The sequence below is a fragment of the Cyprinodon variegatus genome, unplaced genomic scaffold (genome assembly GCF_000732505.1).
Source record: "Cyprinodon variegatus isolate N-32 unplaced genomic scaffold, C_variegatus-1.0 Scaffold74, whole genome shotgun sequence".
Taxonomy (NCBI): Eukaryota; Metazoa; Chordata; class Actinopteri; order Cyprinodontiformes; family Cyprinodontidae; genus Cyprinodon; species Cyprinodon variegatus.
The window spans coordinates 1,355,130-1,382,155 of record NW_015150527.1 but is presented as its reverse complement, the minus strand read 5'-3'; the positions used below and the strand labels follow the sequence as shown (position 1 = coordinate 1,382,155).

Below are 27,026 nucleotides of genomic sequence, written 5' to 3'. Positions count from 1 at the left end.
AGGAGTATATGAGCAGCTGACTGTCATCACCTCTTAGCCAGAGTGTTTGTGTGTTTTGGGTACTCTAGCCCCTCTGAGTTTTTGCTGAGTTTATCTCTGAACTTTTGTGGTTAATTCATGCTCTTACCTGTTGTGTTTCTTGTGAATCTTCAGCAGGAAACCTTCAGATCCTCTCACCTTTTCTCTCTCTTTATTATGTGCAGTCGCACCTGGATTCCTGGCCGCAGGAAAATAAACATTCTAGAGTTTACAATCTCTCTCTGTGTTTCTGCATGTGGGCAAAAAATATTAGACCCATCATGACAGTGCTGCCAAATAAACCCCTCATGCTTACATTGTAATGTTGGATATTGGACACCAGATGGCGCTATCGGTAAAGAACTCAGAATTCTTATCAGTCTTAAAACGCTCTGAGCCTTACTTTTCATACACATGAATGTAAAGATATTACATTTTTTTCTAGATACAACTGTTATTAAATGCCCTTAATACTTGGAATGATGTATTTATTGCTTTCTTTTTTATTTTTTTACTGTTAAGCTTCAGTTTTATGTTATAGGCATTAGTTTATAGTATATTAGATCAACCAAAAAAGAAAAGAAAAAAAAACTTCCAAATTCTATTATTTAAAATTGTAAAAATAGGAATTTAACAATAAATTGTGTAATTCTCTACATCATCAATGATAGACAATTTAAAGTCTGTTCTAATAAACATGTTTTCTGTAACCAAGGGACAATATCTATTAAATTTTCATGATTGAATTAATCTTAATCTCAATATTTTTGCTATTGCTTTCAAACTAAAGAGACAAATGACAGTTTTGATGTCTAAGTGATGTAATAAGGTTCAGAGAAAGCATAAACTTGATAGCGACAGACGAACCATTCAGAGACCACAAGGACAGGTTAAAAGACATGATTGCAGAAGAGATTAACTCATTCAGACTACATTGAGACGCTGCAGCGTGCCAAAGGAATACTTTTATTTCATTGCAATCTGTCAGTGATTCAGTTTCTCTTTCTTTTAAGTGTTTAGTTTCCTTTTCAGCAACTGTTTTAAGTGATACAGAATGTTAAAAAATAAAAAATACTATTCTGCAAAACACAGATTTATTTCACTGATGTTTGTCACAGTGAATATTAATGTTATTTTTTTATTTCATCTCATCTACATTGTAGATGAATGCATCTGCAGAGCTCTGCAGATGCATTCCTAACCCATAAACTTTTCACTTGACACGCATACACTTTATTGTAAATAGACATTTTTTATGGTAGCAAGAGGAAGCCATGCAGAACTGAACTGAATTTGATAGTTTTCAACAAACAAAACAAAACAAATGAAAATCTGAGAGAACATTTATCTCTCTGTTTCAGGAAAAAAAAAGAACAGACTGAGTCATTTTGAATAAACAGCATGTTTAAAAATACAGTGTTGCCATAGATTCACATATTAAGATCTGGAATGTACAAGGTCATCCATCACATGAATATAGTTTAATATATACATTGTTTGGCTAGCTCAGGCGGTTTTATAAGCATTGTTGTTCTGCGAAAAGGAGAAGTTTAGCCTCAGTCTTTAGTTTTTTGTGTTTTTTTCTGTTGTCCTGTATTTAGCTCCATTAATTTCCCCATGTAGTTTGACATTCTTCCCTGTCCTTGTAAATTAAATTCCTGATACTGCTACCAACATGTCTTATATTCGGGGTGAAGAACAAATTATTACAAACTTGAGTTCTCTCATTGTTTAGTTTTTTTTTACTGTTTCTTTTAGTTAACCTCTCTTAAGCCCTTTCTCCTTTTATGCCTGTGTGGTAATGCAAGGCAAATTGTATTTGTAGTGAGCGTAGACGTTCTTTTCCTTTCTCCCTCCCAAATTAGAGCATTATCTCAGCCTTTAATACCAGCAGAAATCATCAATTGAAACACAATCAGCAAGAAGTCCAAATTGTTATCCTTTAAAGTCAGTAGAAACCATTCAGGGTTCACAAATGTAAACAACTAAAATAGGATTTTGTATCATATCTGGTACCACAAACACATGAGTGAGCTCATGTGCCTTTTCTGCCTGATTTAACACCTTATTTTGTCCAACAAACAGCAGTATAATTGATTTTCTCTTTAATTACGCTCAGCCAGATTACAACGTTCTTCTACACAGGCTAGAACACCAAGAGACCAGCAGGCTTCGACTCACACTGTGAGCGTGACGCTTCTGTCTCCTTACAGAAGAGCGAGTCAGGAATCCACTTTGATGTATGCAAAGGTCAAGATAATAAATGTTGGCTCTATTGATGGGAGGGGAGGGGGTTCTGGTGTTTGTTGGGATGATCCCAAAAATGCTGGATGAACTCTTACATTAAGCCACGGCCTAACAGGAAATCAGCACGAGGATTTTTTTGGTGCAACTTTCTGCCATTTCAATAGCAGTACTTGAAAAATTATTTAAACAATCCAGTGATGCCAGTCTTTGCTGCTCTTACCAGGACTGCTTAATTAGCATTTTTGGATACTTGCTCACACTGATCAATACTCTCAGTCCTGATTGGAATTAGTTTGGGAGGACAGCAACTTTCTTTTGGCCTTTTCCTGAATTTTGTTCCTGTCCAACATTTTATTATAGCACCTTTATTAATAACCAAGCTTGACCAAAGTGGTTCAAAATTTAAACAAAAAAAAAAAAAAAAAAAAGAAAGATTAATATGTTGGCACCAGAGCTATATTGGTAAAACAGAAATATCAATATTAAATACAATAAATGGACTAAAACAACCATGAAACACTTTTAAAAACTATGTAGGATTTGATTTACTTCTCAATCCTAATTCCAATTAAACTATATTAGTTTATCGAAATTAAGCAGAGCAAATAAATAGTGAGAAAATCTTCCAATAATCAAGTGATCACAGTGATAGTTAAACCCCTTCTGGATTTTAGTTCGGCCCAAAGAGCATCAGAAGGCTGCCTGCTCTTAAAGGTGTGAAATGATGCGGCGATAACATTAATAAGATTGGATTAATAATTAAAGATAAAACAAGTCACATACAATGTCTTCCTGTTTTTTCTATTTTGAGAGAAGATTTTAACAGATTTTTTTTTCAAAGTGTGATTTTCTTTTCCTTCTTTCTTTTACCATGGGAATGACTGTGATGTAGATGCTGGCAAAGACTGGCAGCTATATGCAGAACTGGAAAAACAGACAAACACTCATCCATTAAAAGTTACGTCAGTTAATTCCGATTATCACAGTAAAAATATATATATATTTACTTTTTATTTATGAATGACCAACAAAGAAATGACTGTCTGACAGTTTACTAAGTCTTATAATAATTTTTTTTCTGTGCTTTAATTAATTGCTATACATTTTTTTGTGAAAGACATCCACAATTTGGTATGTTATTTCTGTATGTTTTTTTATACTTTCTTTTTTTATTTTATAAATTGTGGTCTAAAATTGTATAAATTATTATTTTTTATTATTTGGTAGCATGGTAAATGTTTGAGTTGTGTTCTCTAGACTTAGACTTAGATAACTTTTATTGTCATTTTGTATATGCAGAGTGTATACAAAAACAAAATTTAATTGTACAGCTTTCATGACATTTCCATTTCTTAAAGTGAAGCCGTGATCAAATGTAAACAGTGTGGGAGAAAAAACATGGTGCAAAAACATGCATTGATATGGAAGTTCAGAGCATTAAATATATATGGTGCAATTATGCAGTGTTTTGGTTTGGTGTTTCTCTAGGCTTTCTCTCCTTCTTCCTGAAATGTAATAATTTTTTCATTCATGTTTTATTTATTAAACTAAACTAATATTTGTTGAAAAGTTTAAGCTCATACAGAAAAGTCCAGCTTTAGGACACCATGGTCTGTGTCTGAGTGAACTCTTCATCCCCCATGGGGGGATTTTACTTTAGTTGCAGAGTAACAGGCCTGCTGCATAAACCTGTGCAGAAATCTAGCAGCATGTAGAAAATGTTCTGTTTAATATCCAAAGATTTGCATATGTAGGTATTTCTTGATCCAACAGATCAACTTCATGCACAACCTGTCAGACCTCCAGAATTCAAACTGAAACACTTTAAGCATTTTTTTTATACCTGAATACAGTTCAAATTGTAAAATATAAAATGACTAAATAGCATTAACAGGAAAAAATGCTTAAGACATCCAATAATATGTTTGCTTTGTTAAAAATACAAGTTTTTTTCTTTCTGCTTTCAACAACACAATTTATCCTTGCACCATTTATTTTTATCCTATATTTTTGCTCAAAAGGGAAGTTTATTGACTTAATTAAGTTAATTATTTAATAACACAAAAATAATATTTGGGCACAAAGCTGCAAATTTTTATTATTTTATATATTTTTTAGAATAAACTAAATGTTTTGTTACAGCAACTCAAATCTCATCTTGAAAAGTAACAGTATTTCTTCATATACAGAAATGTAAAGTCTCTCATATTTTTAAATTATTGTTAGCTTTTTTGATATTGAAATTTAAATAATAGAACTTATAATTGAATACACATGGTGCAAACACTTAAAGTGAACTATTTAGGAATGATATGAGAGAAAATCCCTTTTAGCCATTTAATTAAGAAATTGTAAAAAACCTAATCTAAGTTTTATTTGGAGAAAATGTAAAGTAAGATCATATTCAGTTCAATGCCACCTCCCCAGGATGTTGAGCCCCCTGATTGTAACTGTTAGAATGGAATTTAATAGGAGTTTAAAACCTAAAAATTATATAACTTCTTCTCAATAAATTTGAAAAACCCATTATTTTGTTAAATTACCTTAAAATAAAATGCCTTTTTCTTACAGCTACTGTAATATAAAACCTTCTGTATCCTAAATATGACACAACATAAGACAGATTAAAAATGACTTTTGATACTGAAATGTTGTGTTTTAGTCCTATCATTCCACTCTGTTATTGAGGAGACTACCTGATAGTTGTCAAGAGAGCAGTTACTGAAAATCTCCACAAGGTATTTGCCAAATAAAGTTTGCAGAGCGTTTGAGTAAAATATGGTGAAGGAAAGTTTACTGGAAGGAAAACATGCACAAACAAGGATAAAGGCAACCAGCAGGAGTTGTTTATGAAGCAGAATCCCTTCTAGTTTTGGGGAGGGAAGATTCTCATGCAGTTTCAGTGTTAGAAAGCCACCGTATGCTGATGTAGCCAAGAAATGAGCTGAAACAGATACATCAAGCTGCTTCTGTACCAAACACAATGTCAAAACTTTGTTTACATTTTTAAGTCTCCCCAAAATCTAGTTCTTGATGATCTTTTTGCGTTTTAAAAAAAACAAAGAGTCTTCGTGGTGACATAACAACAAAAAGATTCTGCATACTTTATTTTTAAAAGCCTTTTCTAAAATAAAAAGAATTTGGCTGTTGTTCAGTGGTCCAAAGTTCTGTATTCAGCTTAAAGTAAAGTTTGTACAGTAGTTTATTTGGAGTCCCAAGGTGAGTAGGAACAGTGTAGAGGCATGGTTGGTGCTTATAGTTCAGTGTGAATTTTCCACATTAAGTGATGTGGCGTTGGTCTGCTGAGTTTGTCGCTAGTTTTATGGAAAAGCTGTTTTAATTTCCAGCATAACTTGAAGCCGACCCACAATGCCAACGCCTGCTTTAATGACCATGGTATCACTCACACTTATCGGCCACTAAACTTCCTTAAAGCAAGAATCTATGGAGCATTGACAGGAAGAAGATACCTGACACCAGACCCAATAATGTGGACGAGTAGAATTTCATGATAAAAACAACCTGGCTTTGGCTAAAACCTCTGCAGAACCCCTAGAGCAATACTTCGCACCAAAGGAGTTCTCACCAAGCACTGTAGTGCACACATTTCATGTATATGTTTTTACATAGAAAGGATTTTCTGATTTTGGAATCAGGTGACACCAGAGATGTGGGAGTTTCATCTTGGTGTGATGGCTGTTGAAGCTCAGACTCTTGCTAAGGTCCACATATCCTAAAGCTCCCAAACTCATGAATGGGATCGGCCTACTGACCGTCTCCCTGCTGGGGTTGTCCCTGATGCTTGTGAACCTTTTTGCCTTTCAACCTAATTTTAAACTCAAAGGTTTCATACAGAACTCTGTGAAGGGCCAGCTTTTGACTCTCTTAGTGCAGAATATCAATGACTCTGTTTAGGACACATGGTCAGCAGTCTAAGATTAAAATAGCTATTTTTTTTTTTACATTATTTCTACTAATTTTAAATTTCAACAATGAAAATACCTTTTTGACCTTTCAGACAAAGCTGATCAAGTTTTCTATCTGTTGTGCTACATGTGTTGGTTAATAAAATAGTTTTGTTAACTATAAGAACCAATATCACATCAAGCATTTACAATGATGAATGCATTGGGTGAAACTGTATAAAATGATATTTAAAAAAAGATGAAAATCCATCCAGTATAAGAAGCCAATCAACCTAACAGTCATGTTTTTGACTGTTAGGTTAATTGGCTGTGGATTTTATAGCAAACTCAGTTAACTGACCGCTCACTGAGCACATTCTGGGCATCATTTTTTTCAATGAAACACAAACAACAAAAATAACGTCCACTGAACGACTCAATAAAACCCATGATCCCATGCATGCCTAAATTATCGCCTGTGATTTGGCAAATTGTGCCGCGGACATTTACAGCTGAATATGGCAAACTAATTCCATGACTCTCAAACACTTTTATGTCATCAATTAGCGGATGTTAAATGGGATCAAAGCTGTATTTTCTTACGTCATCTGCATAAAACAATGCAACTAAATGGATATTCATCAGTGCAGAATTGAACTTTGGGGGCAAATTTCTCAAAACAAAGTACAGTGATCCAACTTTATGATGTTCATGTTTAGAACCAAGTGGGTTTGCTGTCTCAAAGTCATCGTAATGTAACTGAATTTGCAGGGATGATTGGTGTTCTGAAAACAATGGTTGTGATCTAAAGTAACTTCCATCGCAGAAGTCCTCATACCGGTTTTCGCTTGATACAGAAGGTGTGCTAAGCAGTCCACAAGTCTGAGTATTGCGACAAATAAATTTGATTGTTTCCAAAATTGGAACATACACAACAGTGAATCATAGCGGAATCCCAACAGTTTTTCCACGGGGTCCACAATTCCCCATTTTTCAATTAAATACTTCTTTCATTTACTTTCAGTGTTAAAGTTCTCAACTGGGTTTTCAAAGGTTTAAAGACATTTTACCAATGTACTTTTTAAGGGATTATCACCCGGTATAGCACACTATACTTTGTGCTTAAACTCAGAATGAAGTCCTTCAGCAAAATCTTCTAAATTACTTACAACTCTGATACTATGCTATTTGTCACACCACTAACAGTTAGTGTAGAAATGATTGCAGCACAAATGTGTGCTGAAATGTGACCAGAACCACTGCTTTCAGAACACCCAGCACCTTGCAAGAATTTATTTCCTTCAGTGGATTTTGTGAAGCAACACAGTCAGGTTCAAGCTGAAGATCATCAAACCAGCCACCTTCTTCTGCATCATCACTGTGACATCAATCTTTACCATGAACAGTAGTCAGATGCTTTTTCAAACCTGCATTTGTAGTGAACTGTCCTGGGAAAAATACAATTTTAACTCAGTGGTTGGATAAAAACTGTGTCCTATCCACAAGTTTGCTTATGGATAGGACACAATCACACTTATTAAGGCCTTACTGGTGGTATGCAAGGCTTAACAGATAAAACATTTAAACATTGTCATTCAAGATCTTGGCAAGTAACTCACGAACACACGGTGACTCATCCATGGAGGTAACATCGATGTTAAATACAGTGGTCTGTACAAACGTGTACAGATGGACCAAGGACTCATCATATGAGAGGTTGAACATGTAGTGACATTTGAAAAGCTCGTCAAACGCACTCAGTGAGCTGGTAGCATGGCATGGAATGAGCTGTTTGTCAACGGCAACATAGTAGGTGGCCATCTGGTTACGGGTACGGCCACCTGCAAGGATGAATGGCTGCTTTCTTTCTCTTTCTTTTAGATGTTCATCTATCCTGTTGCATGACTGCAAAACAGATGATAAAAAACATCATCTCTAGTGACTTATTTGGTTCAGACATTACAGTTGGTTTTAGATCATGTTCCATAATAGGCTATTTCTCAAAAACCACGCAAAGACTAGTANGCAGCATCTAGTCTATGGATTAAACAGGTATTATTTATACTGTAAAACACTGTGTGCCGGGATACCATCACTATCTGGGTGCCTCTCAGCCGCTTTTAATAGACGACACAGATCAGTTGATTGAGTCAGCTGGGTGGCCTCTTTGATGATCTTCTGCTTGAATGTTGTGTCCCTCTTGTTTCAGCACCAAACAGCAGGTTGAAGTCTTGATTTACCTTTTAATCACATAAAAGATTATAACATATTGAACCAGGGTTAAAACTCTGATTTAACCATCGCTAGAACAAGGTCTTTAAAACGGCACACAAAGGACACAGTGACACTAAGGCTGAAGGATGAAACATCACAGAGTCCCCTCCTTAATTTTTGAAACAGCAAAAACTTTTTCTTGTTGTTATTGTCTACAGACAATAATTGGGTTTAAGATAGGAATGCACAATACAACTTTTTTTGAAAACCGATATGAGTACGAGTACATTGTGTGTACTGTACTTGCCAATACTGATACCTTTACCCACCAATACCTTTACCCATAACGTATAATGAAAATGCACAGCCTTTTTTTTCCACCAGTGATAATTTTTTTACTGTCCATTTCCCTGTAGATTTAAACTTAAGTTAGTAAATGTATGAGGCAGTGCTTCCCTCCCCCCCATGTTGCCTACAAGTCAATGGAACTTGATGAGATGTTGCATTGTTTCATGTAGTATCTGTGTCTGGTATCGGCAAGTGTTTTCAATCTCAGCTTTTATTTACTGGTATCAACACTTGTAAGGTGTTATTGTTTTTGTTACATAGAAGGTGTTCGGGTAATTTTGACCCAGGCAGAAAGATAAGGAGATGGTGAAGAAAGTGAGTAATAAACTCAATCCAAGTTCTCGGATTGAGCCACCAGTGCGCTTATCGCGCAAGGTTGAAACATTGATGCACAACTGAAGGACCGAACAATATTCACACTCCTTTTTTCACCTAATTCACCCTCTGCCTTGTCTACTCAACATTTGATCACTATAGTACAGAAATCCTAGATTGTGACACCCAAAGGCATTTATGAGACAAAGTCTGCAAATTTGTCAATTTGTGTGTGCTGAATTGAAATCGGCAATATGTTGAGTTCTATCTGGCCTATGTTGACCTCTAGAAGTCATTGAACTTTGACGCTGAAAGTGCACCATCTGAACCCAGTTAATCGTGTTTTTAAGCAATTAATTAATTAATTTTCAGCAAAGTGATGATTTAAATTGAAAAATGGATTTCTTTGGTCAGTATTGGAATGCTAAACTCACATTTACTTTCAAAATTGTTATTATTAGTTAGTGATTAATGGTTAGTAAATATTACTTCATTATTACTTCAAGGTCATTAAACATGGCCTGTTGTTTAATGCACTTAGCTTCATTTTTGTAAACTATTTTATGATATTGTTTTAAATAAAATATGAATTATGTTTGCTCCTGACTGTATCAACTATCATTTAAGATGTAGGGTGTTCTCAGTTTGACCTTAGGTCATTGATGTCATCTATATTTACATGCATGGAAACCAAAAAGAGTGTATGTTAGCATCCAAAGTATTTAACACATCTAGATTTAATTACCAGGAAATAAAAGCTGACACTCTGAACTTTTAATTCATATTAATTTTTTCGTCTCAAACCTAAATGTCTTTGGTGGACAACAAAAACAAGATAATTTGTCTTGCTGTTCTAAGATTCGTGAATTATAAGGAAATTAATGTTCTACTCAGGAGCCCTTTTACATCCAGGAAACGTGGGAATGTTTTGAAGACATCCGCGCTTCTTTCTGGGTCATCCACCAAGTCCTGCCGATATTGAAACGTTCTCCTCATTTTCTTCAGCACCCTTGCTTCTTCAGGGGTGTGAATAAGAAACAAAATGGCTTCCTTGCAGTCGTCACCAGCAAGCTGCTCAGGCAGTGTCCCACTTGTCTTCTCCACTTTGGCCCTTGGTCTTTAGGTAATGACGGCTCATTTGCTGTAGTCCTGCCCATTGTCTTCAGACGCCACACCAAATATCCACTGCCTTTCTCTGCATCATAAAAATGCTCCAGCAACAAATGAAAGAACATCAAAATAGTCTTACGTCTACAGCCAAAGGAAACAAAGGTAAAATCACCTATATAAAGTCAGGCCATTATCTCAATGATTCTTCTGTACTTTCAAATAAAGGTTCATAGCATACTCCAGTTTCATTAAAGTGTGCTGCTTCAGTTGCTATGAATAAAATAATATAATGCAATAATAACCATCCTATCGGTTGAATTAGCAACCTTTCAATTAAATTTTTTCTACTGACACCTAAAAATCAATGCAAAATGTACATATCCTTTTAGTGAGAAGGGATCCTTAAGTACAGGAAAAAGTAAAATTATTCCCAGCGCATATTTCTCCCTCTGTTGACGGGTGGGAATCCGGCTATAGAGACAAGACAAGAAATTCACTTAGTACTGACAGGTAGGATAAAATTTTTGCACAAATCTAAACTCATCTCAAAGTTCAATTGCTAGTTCTTACCCAAGTCTCTCAGTATTATCACTTGCCAGTATGTTGACAAGTTGCGTCCTGGTGCGGTGCTTCAGCGTGTTTTCTGATTTATACTCTTCAAGAATGTCCTCTCCTCCAGATTTCCGAAGCAAGGCGGGTTTTTGTCCATCTGCTTACACACAAAAAACACAAAATAGTAATTATCATCATTATTTAACAAGTGTCATGCACCACATGTTATATTTGAGTGGTTTTCTTGCTGCTTTTGAGGAGTTTTAGTATGAAACTTTGCCTGTGTCTGTGCCACAGAAATGTGGTATATTTACAGACAACACATGACTGTTCTCTTAAAATGTTACCTTTTTTGCAGTCTCTGACAGGGGAGCTTTCACCACAGATGGGCTACCTTCTTTGTTCACTCTACTACAACCTGTAGTAAAGCTCTTTTCTCTTATGTCGCTGTCACTTGATGATGAGGACAAGGTGTGTTGTGAGAGAAGATGCGGTATCTGAAGTAGAAGGTGTTGAGTGGTCTAAAGAAAAGAAAGCTGTACAACACATCATTTAATTAATATCTGACTGTGGTAATATCCATTTTGACATGGGCTGTTTTTGTAACAAGTAATGTTGTACAAGACAAGTAACTATTAGTGTTTTTAATGTTCCTGGAAAGTTCGAATTTGGCAATGGGCAGTACAGTTGCAAATCTGAATCTGGCAATTCAACATACCATACCTATAAACATTTTCAATAGTGTGCATTGATCACCATGCAATGCAGCACTGTATATTTAGCTTAAATTCACACTGTCAATCTATTGCCAGGTGTACTAAAGAGCAAAAGCATTATGTACATACAGGGCTCTTAATTTACGTTTTTCATCACCAACAAAAATGGCTAGTAGATGTTAATACTTTTTCCCACTGATCACACCAAATATAGCTGCCATTGTAACAGACAAAGAAAGGATAGTGTAGCTCCGCCCAACGCGCATCAGACTCACTTTTTCAAAGCTGCTTCAGCCGCACTTCAGAGCTAGTCCTTGACGTGGCCGACCCGGGTTCGAATCCGACCTGTGGTCCTTTGCCTCATGTCTCTCCCCCTCTTCATCCTCCCTTTTCTGTCAGCCTACTGTCAAAAAAGAAAATGCCACTAGTACCGCAAAAACTAAAAAAAAAGAAAAAAAAAAGAAAAGGAAACTTAGGTTTAGGTTACTGTATATTACATGAAGGCCCTATGTATTTATGCTGCAAATTCTTGGTTCTGTCTAGTTGTTAGACTACTGTTGATAGTTTAGTCCAAACACAAAGTTAGTAGATGGCCAGTTTAAACAGCTTAAACCTCACACCTGGTTGATTTACCTAAAACTTTAATATATTTATATGATCCTTACCTTTTTAAGGCATCTATTTCACTGGTGGAAAACATATCGAGCAGCAACATGTCCTTCATCCAAATGGAAGAATGAAAGAACCTGTTGTGGAATGTCACTCTCAGTCAGTGCTGGACAGTTAACTCTTTGAAACAACACAGTGCACAGGGCTTTTTAAGCACTTCTAGTGTAAACAGAACACCACAATCAACAACCAGTGACTCCCGTTAACAGCAGAATAATTAACACCAATAAAAACAACTTTGCACTTTTTTTTCACTGAATTGCTGAAACTATTATTAAAAATATTGAAATGCATTAATAACTAAGTCAAACCAATAAGAAGAGATTGAATTATGTTTAGTGAGGAAATAATACATAAATAGCCGCACACTTTAAAGCCAAGTCGCATTGCTTGTTTTATTTTTGTTTTTCCATTAATATGAACTATTAAGTTCGTTGAAAGCAGAGGCGTAGCCAGAAATTATTTATAAGGGTGGCCAGGCAATAACCAATCTACATTGAGGGGTGGCTGAAAGTGAATACTCACCAGAACCTGAAGGTCAGTCTACACTGATCCAATAGGAAAATTAATGAGCAAAACATCCATATTTTCTAAATAAAGACAAACTATACTTTCCTACAGCTTTTGCTAAGAAATAGACGCATATATTTTAAAATATCCATAATTTCTAGATAAAAGGCATTGTGGATAAAACTCAGTTTTGAGGTCTGGGGCGTAAATCTTTTCCATTGTCATTACTTACCTAAATAAACATTCTGCATAAAATTTATATTTACAAGCACTAATATCTACATAAATTGATTATTTGATTATTTGATAAGTTTTTATTAAAATTTGTATTTATCTTTGATTTCACTGAAGACTCCTAGATGACTTGCAGAGACACATATTTTTCTCTTTAGCCCATATAACACAAAATGTAGTTCTAAAAAGAGCATGAATTCTTTAACTATCATCTTTGATGTTAGTATATTGATGTGTATATTTAACCAAAAAAAAATAATAATAATATTTTGAATATTCCACTTGAGAATATTACTGTTGCCACCATCTGTATAAAAGATGATAATCAATGATTGGCTAAGGGTGACCATGGCCAACCCTGGCCCTCCATCTAGCTCCGCCCCTGGATGAAAGCATTTTATTTCCATACCTTTTATCTAGTTTCAAATTTACACCGGAACAATTTTTAATAAAAGAAATAGAAAAGTATTAAAGTCAAGCTTCCTTAAATGTTTCAGCCTCATTGGTGGTAATTCTGTGTTTGGATCAGACCACCTCAGACCTTTTCAAGGGGTCGTGAGCTCATCGTCGCCGTGACAAAACACTCCACATAAACCCACGGCGCGATCACGCAGACCCTTTTTTTTCCTGAAGAGCAGCAGTCTCGTCCAGAATCGCGCACAGACGCGCTTTCTCCACAGTAGGACGGAGCTGCTGGGGTTTTTCATTACATGCGCAGTCCTGTCCTGAATCACTCATCACCACGGCAACCTGCTTTCACATCCACAGCCGGTCAGCATCCTCTCCCGGACCAGGAGCTCCTCGCTGACACACAGTAAGTTTCTCTCCCCTCCTCGCATGCGGCACTGCGGCTGCTTGTTTGCGTAACAGACGGGCTCCATCAGGCTGATTCTGGCTGCTTCTGCGAAACAAGTTGCAGAAATGGGACACGCATTACTGCGCTTTTAGACATGAAGCTAAATATAATCAATATATGCTTCAGGGAGGAGATTAAAAAAAAAAACTCACGTCTATGGAGATGTATTTCTGAGAAGGATCCAGTGTTGCTCTGCATCCTAAAGACAAAAAGCTGATTTATTTGAACTCGTGGACATTTACTGCAACTTAGTGTGATTATGCAGATCCTATTCAGAAAAACATATTGAGAGAAATAAATATGTTATATCAGGTCATTTTTCCTCTTCCCTGCTGCATGCCCTCTTGCAGCAGCCTTCAATGCACCAAGTTTAGATATGCATGAGCAGTGAACCTTGAAGAACTTGACAGAAGGTGCCAAGCACTCACCTATTCATAGCACAGAGTGTATCCCTCCTTTAGACAGCTCCTTTTTACATTAATGGAGGCCCTGTGTGAGACTGAGGTAAGGAACCAAATTAAAGAGGGGTTTTAATTCTTAAGGAAGCTGAGATGTTGCAAGTGCAAGTGTAAAGATGTGATTCACAGCTCTCGCAGAACTTGTTCGCAGCAGCAGAGTGTGGGAACATGGAGTATTTGACAGCAGCACAGTTCATTTGTTAATCACAGATACAGGATGATTCATCGTACCCACATTTCACTCCAACTGTGGGGAGGAAAAAGGGTGGTCAGCACCAGATGACCGCTTCACCCGCCCACCTCTCCACAACTATCTTCTTCTAACATAAACTATCTAGTAATTATTGCTTCTTTACATAGATACTTCCCTGTCAATTAAAAATATTCCAAAATGACAGCAAATGATTGAAATATATTTGCAGTGCACTGGAAAATGTTTTCTTTTTTCCCACATTTTCTTTTTATTATTATGTTGCTTTGAGATCTGATCTAATAGACCCAAAAAAAATTTTATGTGGGGAAGCGTGAATGTTATATACGGTTTTAAAAGTTTTCTTTTACTAAATAAGAAACCGTGTGATGTCCATTTTATATTCATTCTCATGGGCGGTTCTAAACAGGGACATACAGGGGCCCTTACCCCTGTAAAGCTGGCACTGCACTGCAAAGAATGGAAATCTAAATAAGTATTTTTTTCTTAAAATAAGTGCATTTTTTTCCTGAATTGAGAAGGTAAGTGAGTCAGTTTCTCAATGGAAGAATACAATTTACATGTAAAATAAGAACAAATAATTGCATTGTCGTATTTCAAGTGCATATTATCTAATTATCTTATCTTAAGAGTAAGGAAGTAATCATCTTATTTACCTACTCAAATTAAGGGTAAATACACTTAATTTAAGAAATGTTGACTTATTTCTAGATAATTTTTGCAGCGTGGCCCCTGTTATTTAGTTCAGTTAAGTTTCATTTTGGTCATCAGAACAAATTTTAAAATATGTCTCCATACAGTACACTGCAGGCCTTTTTTAGTAATGGACAATGAACAAAAGGGTTTAAGCAGAGCCTAACCTTTTCCATTACTAGGATCCAAATTACTAGGATATACTTGCTTATATCAAAAAAGAAAACAGCTCAAACATTTCTAAATGTTTTGAGATTACAGATGAAGAGAAGGAAAAAAAAATAAAGTGAAACTGTTTCATACGCATGTTTTCCCAGATGCCTTCAAATTTTTTCTGTTTTCATAATGTAGGTGGTTATTGTTGTCTTTCATCGTAGAAATTATAGATTATTATGGAATCATCATGCAAAATATAGAAGTATAGCATTTATTTATTCATAAAATGTTTCTTTTCTTGGACAGGATTCTAGAAAAATAGAATGCCATAACTGAAATATAAGTAAGTTAGTTTATTAGGGGAGGATACACTTATTCTAAGATGTTTTTTGGTTATTTAATGTATTTCTTATTATAATGTGCATTGTCAGAATACACTCGACCTCATTTGCCTCTTGGTCCAACTTAATATTTCGCCTTTATAATTTCCCATAACAATTACTTAGAAATTGAGGCTAGCTTTAAGCTTCAGCTTACTTAGCTTTAGCTTCCTTAGTATATTGAATTATGTACTGTTGCCAGTTTCTTTTTTTTTTTTTTTTTTTTATCTTTTGCCTGTTTTTATCCATTTGGACCCCAGCCTTATAGATTTTCCTCTAGATCCAAAACTGTTCATCTCGCTGTACTCTGACACTCCTAAATAAAATCCACTGCAACAATCTGCTCACTTCTAAATTCCACCTGTGTGTTATTTAAACATGGTATAAATAGAGGTGTTATGTGACAGTCAAAGAGGTTTATTAGAGAACATCAGTGAACATGAGGCACCCTGCAACCCAAGGAAAATGGCTGAAAACGAAGCGGGAAGTTGTAGAGAAGGTTGAAACTGGGTTTGAACATCCATCATCCAAATATTAAAGGAACAACTTAATTTAAAAAGGAAATATTTCTCTAGAAAATCAGGAAAAAACAATGTCACACATTGTAACCATACCACTATATATATATATATAAGAAAAGAATTAGATAAATAAATAGGTGTTATGTGGAGGTAAACCAATGAGGGGATGAGACCCCCTAATGATGAGATAAAAAGAAGCCAATTATAAAAACAAATGTTCCTCATACCCCTAACTGAGCATCTAGTTTCCTCTGTCCTAAGAAAGGACATCTTACCCCAAGCCTCTAGAGAAGCAGCATGTGTTGCCGTGCCAACGGAGAGAAATAGGGTATAATACACAGATGACTCAAACTGCGAGAACGGAGACATTACTATCGGCTTAATCTCATGGGCTGGGAAATTACAGAGAAGCAGCCTAAAGGATCATGACAACTTTGGAGGAAATTCAAAGCTTATAATCTGTTGACAGCACACTGATGCACTCCTAACAATTGGTCTAATTTAAGTCTAGCAAAAATAAAGCCTCAGTCTGTCATGATGGTGAATCATAGCGGTTGCAGCATCATGCTGTGGGAATGGGATTTTATTTTCCAGCAGTGACAGAACAGTTGGTCAAAGTTGCTTGGAAAATACGGGAAACTACTGTAGATATAAGGCAAGAAGACAGGGCCAGAGGTAAACCTTTCAGCAGCAAATTACCCTAAAACAGCCAGAAATACAACTGAGAATATCTATATGTGAGAAGGATCCAATTTGAGAGTGTTGACCTAGTGGGTTAGAGCCGTGAACTTGTGCTCTGAGAAGGCTGCAAGTACCCAGTTCAATCCCCACTGCCTCCACTCTGGGTTCCTGAGCAAAACCCTTAACCCCTGATTGCTTCTTGGGCACCACGCAATGGCAGCCCACTGCTCCTCAAGGGGATGGGTTAAATGCAGAGGTACATTTCTCTGGTGTGAGATAAAACATGAGGACTGACAGACCTCTTAAATGCGTCCTGAGCTTCTGCTGTGCAAAGAAAAAATGAAGGGATTCAATTCCTCAGTCTGTGCTTCAGCAAAAGTATTTTCTACAGACCTCTAAAGTTGACCTTAAACAACTGTATTTAAAGATAAAAGTAGACACTTCAATATTCAGATTACGACGGTTGAAAAATGACCTTTGGATATTAGATCAAGCTGATTCCACTGACTTTGCGCCTAAAATTGTCCAAATACAATCATCATTAGGTTGTTATGAATTCATCTTTTAAATCATTTAGTAATAGATCCCTACACAGTTGCCTGCATGCTACAAGGTAACCATCCTACGGACAGGAAACAAAATCAACCTTTTGGATAAAGAAATAAAAGGCATTTTTGCAAGAAGGAGAAATGAAGAGACACTCCCTACCAGTCCTGCTCATGTAACACCCAGAGTCACCAATAACCCAGCGTGGTCTGTTAAGAAGCAGATCAAGGGGCTTCTTCCACGAGATACAAGTCGGTTGTAAACCTCGTCATCAATTTAGCTTCAGCTGTCCTTAAGTTGGAGATGCTGCCAAAAACCTTCTTCTTTTTTAAATTAACACATTCTTTGACTTTTTTTTTTTACCTAAAGGGAATAGAGGTATTATTTACGGCATGTTACTCATTTTATCCAACTTCATGCTTTTTATTTTAAAAGTATTGATTCATTATGACCAAAAGAATGCATGCTACCATTCTTGAGATTGGTTTTCTTAAACCACTTTGAAAACCACAGTTTTTTTCCCCTTCCACCTCACAATATCGCACTGCTTTGTGTTGGTATTTCATATAAGATTTCAATTAAATGATGATGATTGTGGTTGCAGTATGATAAAAAGAAAAAAGGTTCACTGCGTACTGTCATCCCTTTGCAAGACACTCTGTGTCTCCCACATGGTGACAACAAGCACTTCCTTATTCAATCACCTGTTCATTGGTTTTGTGGCTGGAAGCTCCAGTAACAGATCCTGCGTCATTAAAAGCACATTTCCTGCCCTTCATGGATTTCTCCCTGCCAACATTGTGGCTCTTTTCCTCCTGGTTTGTGTATCATGGCTGTGAGTCATTGGCTTCAGCGGGCCAGTGGGGTCCTTGGCTGGGGGAAGGTGTTGTGTCGCTCTGTGTGATTGAGATAAGTGGCTCATCTCTCTCTCCACACTTAGATGATCATTTGATGAAAGTGAAAAAAACGTAGTCACTATCAAAGCGGGAGAGGAACTAAATAGGTTGGATTCAAGCATCTGCTCGGAAACATTAAGGAAAAGAGATTCTAGAAAGAGATAGGCTTGAAAAGTACAAACATGAATCACACACACTGGTTATGAAACGTGTTTACCCCGGATTGTTTGAATAAACACACAGAACAGGCTGTGCTGCTTTATAAGGCTTTAGGCTGTATGGTTTTGATAACCATAACCCCAATAGATTACTAAAGAAGCAGTGAAAGAATAGCTTAATTTCATAGAGCGCTATAATAATGTATTTAGTTTAAGATTAATGGCATTCCCCAGAATATCATGTTTAAATGTTTTAGGTCTTTTAACGTCAGATTCTTACATCAGGCTTTAGATTTTAGGAATCAGGCACTTTAAAAGCAGCCATGCTACATGAAGTCAGCTAAAGGTGAGCTAAGACTTAGTCAGTCACATTTTCTTCAGTGAGGGTAAATGTCATGATTTTCTTAAGAGATCTGACCCACATGCAGTAAACCACTCAGAGATTCAGGGTAACAGTTTGAACAGGTTTATTGATGAAACCAGCAGGGTTGGATTCAGGAAACACAGTAAACTGGTGAACCGGAACTGGAAGAGGGAAGGGACGTATCAGGGGTTAGTTCAGGATCCGTTGGAACTTTGAACGATGACTTGGTGAGACAGAGAAAACGGGACTCCCAGAATCCAGTCGTTGTGGGTTCTTCCAGAGGTTGAGACTCGTTGGAGGACGGACAGGTATAGACTTGGTTAGACCCAGAGGAGCTATTGAGTGGACTGTCACTTGGGAATCCAGGAGGACTTCAACCTAACTTGTGGAGGTTTATCTCCTGCTCAGTGTGAGACTCAAACAATCCTTCCAGGGGGAGAAGGCCAAACATCCAGCTTGCAGGAAGGCTTCCTGCAAAAAAGGCAAAGACAAAAAGTAGGTTAGGCTCAGCGAAAAACAAAGACTAAGTTAGACTCAGCAAACCTCAGCTTGGCTAGAGTACCCAAAACTGGCAAACACTCTGGCGCCAAGGTAGTGACAGTCCATGGCTAAAATAGTCCTCAGTGATGAGTCAACCAGCCGCAGGTGTGTGAGAGGACCAAAGAGGACAGGGCACCACCTGGAAGTGGAGGGAGAGAAACACACAAAAACACAACCCACACAAACTGGATTCCTAACAGTAAAATGATGTTTGCACTCAAAAAAAAGTAACAAAGTCTTGTTTTATTGTCTTATTTCAATTTAATTAAAACCTCAGGTTATTTTATTTATATAGCTCTAATTTATGAAATATGTCAATCAAAGACAATTTAGTCAGATCATACAGTTATTACTGTATAACTAATATACATATTTTGTTTTAGGAGCAAAACACTTATTCCATTGGGAGTTCATTTTACTTACCTGCTCAAATTAATCGAAAATTGACTTGTTTTAAGTTAAGTTTTTGATATCTTTATGACTTTTTCGCAGTGAGGTTACACCAAAAAGCAGATTCTCAGGTGGGTTAGCGCTGCCCTGCAGGAGGCTCAGACCCTCATGTCTTTTCCAGGGCTGCCCTGCATTATTCGTGGCTTCTATTTGTCCTCGGAACTCAAAATTTCCAACTTCTAAGTCAAACATTTCCATCTGAATAATTCTGAAAGTTGGAATTACGAGTTGATAAACAGGTGCAACTGGATATTTGCTGACTTAATGCATTAACAGCAATCAAACATTCTACTTTGTTTGCAGCAGGTCTTCATGGTGGATGTAGCATAAAGTCAAAGACCAGATTTGTGTATTGAAGCCCAGATGTTCCATTTTCCCTATATCAATATTTCAATTTATCAAAATCTAAACTTACTTGAATATTTCTTTTTCTAACCTTTTTACTTTCACTCAGTGTATTTGAACACAAATTTCTACTCCTTAATTTCTCCAAACTTCTATACATCTTGATAACAACATCATGCTGTAATAAAACAGGAAAAGTCCTAAAGGGAATGTGTCCCTTTTGGAGCCCAGTTAGTTTACAGGAAACACTGTTAGTGATATGAATAAAGGCAGGGGACTGGAAAAAAATTACAGATGATGGATTTGATTCTGAGACAAAAGACATTCCTCCTTTATTAGACGTTACATTTATATGTTGATTAAGATTCAACCTGTATTATAATTATAATACTCTTTGTAAACTTTATGCAGTGGTTACCAAAGCTCTAGAAAGTATTCAGATGCTCATGAAGAACATCTGTTCAGACTGTTCAGCCTCAGAATATAGTATACTTTTATGTAATTCACACATTCAGTCTGTACTTTTACTATGGGCCGGTTTTTAGTATCTGTACTTTTACTTAAGTGTACTTCTGACACTTTGAACATAAGTAATCTGAAAGCAGACATTCTTATCTGCTTCTATGACACATTTGATGTTGTGGACACTGCATTCACTCCTGCTTCATAACAGGTTTTTCGCATTAATTTATTATGCTGCACATACAAAATTCACAAAAAATATACCCACTATAATTACTTAAATTAGATTTATGATTTTATTTTAAAACTTCTAACAGTCACAAATAATTTCATATTTTCTTTTGCGGCCTGTTTTTAAGTGAATTATAAATAATTTGTGTAAACATTTTCATTGTGCCTGTAGTCTTTTTTTCACAGGTAAAAAGTAGGGACAATATACCCTCTGTCCCAGCTAGCCTCTGTGGATCTCAGCTGGGACAGATGGTTAATATCTAAGAACACAGAAGGAAACATGAAAAAGAAACACAGACTTGCTGCATGAACATATTATTCTTTAGTCGTCATTTACTACTGTTTGCAAGACATGTGCATTAAAACCCCAGACAGTAGAGCAGAAAAGTTGGTTTAGAGTTGAATTCTATTGGTGAAGCTGATACAGATACTTAAAAGTTCACTGATCGGGCTTTAAACTTAATATCTGGCATAATATGGGAATATACCTAAATAAGAAAATCCTTTTTTGTACCAAAATAGAGATCTAGCTCATATCTTCTTCACAGCCACACATGAAATATATGAATTTTCATCATTGATAGTAGCAAAACTATATGTGTTTTTTTCTTTTTAATTATTTTCCTGTGTGTTTTCTGTTTGTTCTGCCAGGACCACTGAGCGTTTTACATTTGGATAGAAACACACTGAGTCAAGTTGACCTGAGCTGTCTCTCACTGCTGCTTAAATCTGTTGGGGCCATTTAAGGCAGCTGAGCAGCCATGGTGAAGCTGGGCAGTAATCTATCCGATAAGCTGGAGAAGCAGCCATCTGCAGATGATGGCTTTGATAACGTCCCCCTCATCACACCCCTGGAGGTCAGCCAGCTTCAGCAGCCACTGGCAGACAAGGTATGAACAATCATCTCAGCTGCACTTCGTTTCTGTCCCTCTCCATCTATGTGCTCGCAAAAGTGTTGTTCTTTTAAGTTGGCTGTTTAATCTCGTTATACAACAGAAATAAATACACGCTAAAAAGATTACCACTCACTGCAGAGAGTCTGGGACAATTATTATGAAAACAGTCCCACAGGTGCACTTACCTATCTTTTATAAGCCTGCTGTATGCTTAGCTTATTGTGTTTACCTTTCTTTTCCCACCATCCCACGTTAAAACCTTGGCATCAGCCCACAAATATACACAGTGCTGTGAATATATAACGACAGCAGAAAGCCTCTGCTCATTTTGTAGCTGGAGGAAGCATTTAGCTCTGAATAATGCTCGACAGAATTGGAAGCTGTTAGAGAAATATCATGAAAATACCAAGCGGTCCCCAAATGTCCTCTTAAGAGCCTGCAATAAAACTGATTGCTTTTGCAAATGTGCATTGTTTATTTTAAGAGATAGAAATTGTTATTTGCATGACTGCTGGATATGTTACCATTAAACTAGTGCTGAGAACGAGAGGCAACCTAATCCTTTGACCTGAATGGACATTTGAAGCTTTTCCCAGACTGCTGTTTTTACTGCTTTTCTCTCCTCCAGGTCACCGTAAAGACAAAAACACAGTTTCAGCTGAAGCGGCAGCAGAGGAACAGGCTCTACGTTCCCAACATTAAAAAGCTCAATATAAATTTCTACAATGATGTCTCAGATAAAGTCAAGGTAAACATCATGTCATGACATAAAAACTGAATCTGAACATAACCAGAAACTTGTATAATATCCGCTGTGAGTATTTTGCTTGTGATTTTAAGGCCTCTTCAGAATTAACTCTTAAGATTCTCCAAAACAGGGGTTTTCAAATGTGGCCCAGGGGTCATTTACGGCCTTAGAGTGATTTTTTGTGGCTCTCAATCATAATCAAAAATGGCTTAAAATAGGTTTCCCAGCTCAAGTACACAGTAAAAAATACTAGGGTGCAGTTTTTTGTCTTTGAAAACAAAAACAAAGAAAGCACTGGGGCTGGTGGAGTTTTCTCCAGTGGGGGCTATAAATTCAAAATAGACGTTTAATAAAAACAATCCAGTGCATACTGTTATCACACCAATATATTTATATGAATGCCAACAACAAAAAACAGGAATTTTAAAAGCAATTTCTAAAAACAATGAATAATTTCATGCACAGTTTTACTTTTTGTACATAAATCTTGCTCTTCTAAGGCTTTGTGAAGGTAAATATGTGTTTTGCATGGTCCAATATTGTGTCACAAACCTAACATTTTTTTACCAGTTTAATAATGGAGACGCTGTTAGTCAGCTTTATACTTTTTAATATATATAAAAAATTTTATTTTTTGAGAATGTGTTTCTCTCTCTCTCTCTCTCTCCCTCCAACAACTCGACCTGTCAATCACCCACAAAACGTCTGCACTGTGGCGGGAGGTGATGAGCAAATACACTTCTTGTCACCTCAGGTCGCAGCTTAGCTGCATCCTGAGCTCTCCTATATTTCTGTATTGCAGAGCTACTGTGCATTTGCAGCTTTTAACGAGTCAGTGGGCAAAGACTTTTGCACCCTAGGGCGGGAATACATCACCAATCTGACGAAAAATGGAATGAAGTTTTACTAGTCATTAAAGATTTTATATTTATCTTGCATATTAAAAAAAATCTATATTATTATATTTCAAAATATTTTATATTTTAATATAAAAAGGGAGTATGCACTACGATCAGAGGGACTCAGATCCTGCAGTGCTCGGTGTGTGTCCCTGTTTAAGGAATTACCTATCCAGGTCCTGCTGAAGTTTGCCAGAGAGCAAATGGATAATCCAGAAGAGGATTGGAAAAAAAAAACTTGTTTTCAGATGAAACCAAAATAGATTTTTTTTTTCTAAATCCATAAATGTGTTTCTGACCTTGTACTTGCTCTGTCTGTACTTGTTTTGTGTTTTTTTCTTCTGTGATCCAGATCACAGGTCTGATCTTGATCACGCTGGCCTTTCTGACCAGCCTGCTCCTTCTGCTTATGTACAAAGCTATGTGGTACGACCAGCTTACTTGTCCAGAGGGTTTTGTCCTGAAGGTGAGCTCCACGACTGCATGAATACAATTACAAGCAATTACACTGTTAGACCCTTTATCCTTGGAAGCTCCTCTAAGGCTGAATTATATTCTTGTTTTGGGATGCTGCTCAGTTTTAAAAAAAACATGAAATTATCTAGATCTGTTTTAAATAAAATTTCTTTTTGTATACACTTGTGTATACAAAATGACAAAATAAATCTGTCTAAGTCTAAAGTTTTTGTGGACAGCACTGCAGCCATTTATAATTAATGCTAAACTATTCACCCCAAAATACATATCAGTAAATCAGCAAATCACATAAGCAGTGGAAAGGTAGAAATAGAGAACTGAGTCATACACACCAAAAACAGCTGGGGTCCCTATCGAAAACATTTGTTCTTTTTAACTTTTTTTTTCTTTATAAAGTTATTTTTCCACTTTCTGTGAAAAGTCTCCGTCTCATTTATTCATAATAAAGCAGTGCGTACATGGTCTTAGCTGAGTAACCAAAAATTCAGACGTGCATGACCATGGGCCTAAATGGACTGCAAAGCCTGTGTACCATTTGATCAGTTCAGTGTGTAAAGTTTAATTAATCTTTAATCACGCCTCCAGATATGTTTCATAGGGGGGCCAGATGGGGCCACTAAAAATCTTGGAGTGGCACACTGAAACTAAAAGTCATAATTTCAGGGTTTGAATCTACTATTGTTGTAAACGTGCCTGTTCAAAACATTAAGACTTAAGTAAACACCTACTCATATCTTGGTGTATTTTGTGATTTTTAATGTTACGTTACTGGCTGTGCATAATGGGCCAGGGTGGCCGTGGCCAATCAGGGGACAGAAAATGCTAACACTGGCTGGTCTTGGGGCAAAGCTTAAATCTGATTGGTTGAAGAAAACGTTCCTCAATATTATTGTTAAGGTACCATCAGCCAGCAGTGCTGATTCTGAACACCCTGGGCAGATTTAATTGCCATAGCAACGCACTAAGCCTGAAATCTGATTGGACATAAAATATAGCAACCACATACATATAATGGAAGCAGCTTAGCCAAGAGAAAAGCTACAAAATTAAGAAAATTGATTGTTTGGAATAAATTAATACAGTTGGATAGAAGAAAATTAAAGTTTAGGTTATGAATGTAGGTTAGTGTTTCTAATTGGTTTTAGGCCAGCAGTAAAGGCCTTAAAGGCCCTGGCAGCCCACCACTAATCTTTACTTTACATTTTCTTGCAGCAGCAGAGTCATGTGATAAATGTCACCCTCAGCTATATCAGTCATTAAAACTACATGTTCGTCATATTGGTTTTAGGTCAGACTTTTAACACCAGTCAGTTTTTTCAATGAATAATAGATTCATCAAATATGCCATTTAGCAAGATGAAACTCATCCCATTCATGTTCAACATTTAAAATTAAGTTTAGTCCTAAAACCTACTGGCTTAGCTCAGCATGATATTAATAGAAAGCAATGTGCTGTACTGAACTTTGCTCACAAACCAAATTTTTTAGTTTACAGTACTTTCTACACATAAAATTATTTCTTTACAAGTAGAATTAATGCTTCACAAACTCTCCTACTGGCTTAGTCTGTTTATTTTACACTTTGAACCACAGATGGTCAAACGGAGTTCAGACAAATGGAAAAGAAACAACTGCATGAGTTTATTTTATGTTCAGGTTAGTGTTTTTCATATATTGTCAGTTCACCACACGTCATCTTAAGGCACTTAAATGAGAGAATTCAGTCAAATAATACAGACAGATTGACTTAAGGTTTTCGATTTCACTTGTTCCTCCTGGATAAGCATGTGGCGAGAGTAGATATTTAGCTGCATTTTGTTATTGATGCAACGGTAAACCCTCACATCAAGCATGCATGCAGCAACAGTGGAGAGGAAAACTCCCTTTTAACAGGAAGAAAGAACTAGGCTCAGTGTGAGTTGCCATCTGCCAAAGCCAAGTTGGGGTTCAAAGAGAGAGACGTAGACAAAAGGAACATAGAAGCTCTGATCCATAAATAGCACAGAAATTAGGCCATGTAACAAATGCTAAGTTTAATAGCTAACATACTTCCCACCAAAGTCACATAGTGACAGCATTGGTATAGCCTTTTACGGGACAGCAAAGAAATACTGCAGAAATTTAATATAAGATCTTGTGGTGAAATCACTGTTTATAACTGAAAGTATATTTATAGAAAATTGGTTAGCAGATGATTTAGTTAGATAGACAAGATAAATAGTGAAAAAATTCACTACTTTCAAGTGCATAGGTTTTGAGCAGTGAGGACCAAAGCATTTTATGAAGCCAGATATGAAGCAGCTCAAAGATCAATACCGCTTTGGCTTTTGACCCGCTTGGGTGGACAAACATGACTATAGTTTCTCGTTTCTCGCCACACCCTCCCAACTGTCACTTCAGAGGGATTCCTTGTAAACTGGTGCCTGAAATCTAAACTCATTATCTCCCAGCAGCACCTTGGAGGCATCGTGTAACGCACCAGCACTGCCACGCATGTTAGGCTAAAGAGCCTGTCACGCAGAAGAAAAACCACAGGGTGGGAGAGACAGAGGCAGGGGGGGAAGGGAGCGATGGATCCTGCTTTCTGGTCAGGCAAAGATTGGGATGCTTGCCTGTGAATCAGAGGGGTCTTTAATTAGGACTCAGCATGACTAAACTGTGATTAAAGGCTTAACGGTGGGTGGGTGGGAGGGAAGAGAAGAGGGGGAGTAGGAGAGAACCTTTGGCAATGCTTTTGAAGTTTTTGTAGGTTACAAGTTTAGCTTTTTTTCCCATTAGTTCATTGTCTGGAACATAACAAGGATTGAAAGAGGCATATGTCTTGATGTTCTTTTCAGGTTATCAAATACAGTTTTTTTTACTTCTTTTAACAAAGCCCAAATTTTATGTAACGGTTTATCATTAGGGTTAGCAAAACAATCCCATTAAAGCTGCAATATAAGTTTTTTATTGTTTGAAATTGAAAAATCTAATTAAACAAAATGTAAAGTAAATTGGCCTTGTAATGTTCTGTAAATAATACATCTTCATTATTTGCTACATTAACTTATTAAGGGGTTTAACCATAGTGGCTGCTTGATTATATTACATAGAGACAGGGGGTATGAATACCACAAAAAAAATTATTTCATTACAGTTTTCATTAGATTAGTTTTAAAATATTTAAACCAATATTGCACTGTTACAAGCTAAATTTAATTGACTAGATGTATTCTTAGGA

General features: G+C 36.6%; 1 protein-coding gene and 1 pseudogene across 1 annotated transcript in view; one reads left to right on the top strand and one right to left on the bottom strand.

The window, feature by feature from the left end:
- Nucleotides 1-7,751: 7,751 nt before the first annotated feature.
- On the bottom strand, nt 7,752-13,892 carry LOC107083414 (annotated as a pseudogene).
- The window catches only part of LOC107083423 (neuron-specific protein family member 1-like), a 15,036-nt gene continuing 1,269 nt past the window's right edge, over nt 13,260-27,026 (top strand). Inside the window, exons 1-4 of the mRNA XM_015372624.1 lie at nt 13,260-13,652; nt 21,438-21,676; nt 22,311-22,430; nt 23,682-23,795. Coding sequence (XP_015228110.1) covers nt 21,548-21,676; nt 22,311-22,430; nt 23,682-23,795 — 363 coding nt within the window. The 5' untranslated portion in view covers nt 13,260-13,652; nt 21,438-21,547. The remainder of the gene's footprint in view (nt 13,653-21,437; nt 21,677-22,310; nt 22,431-23,681; nt 23,796-27,026) is intronic.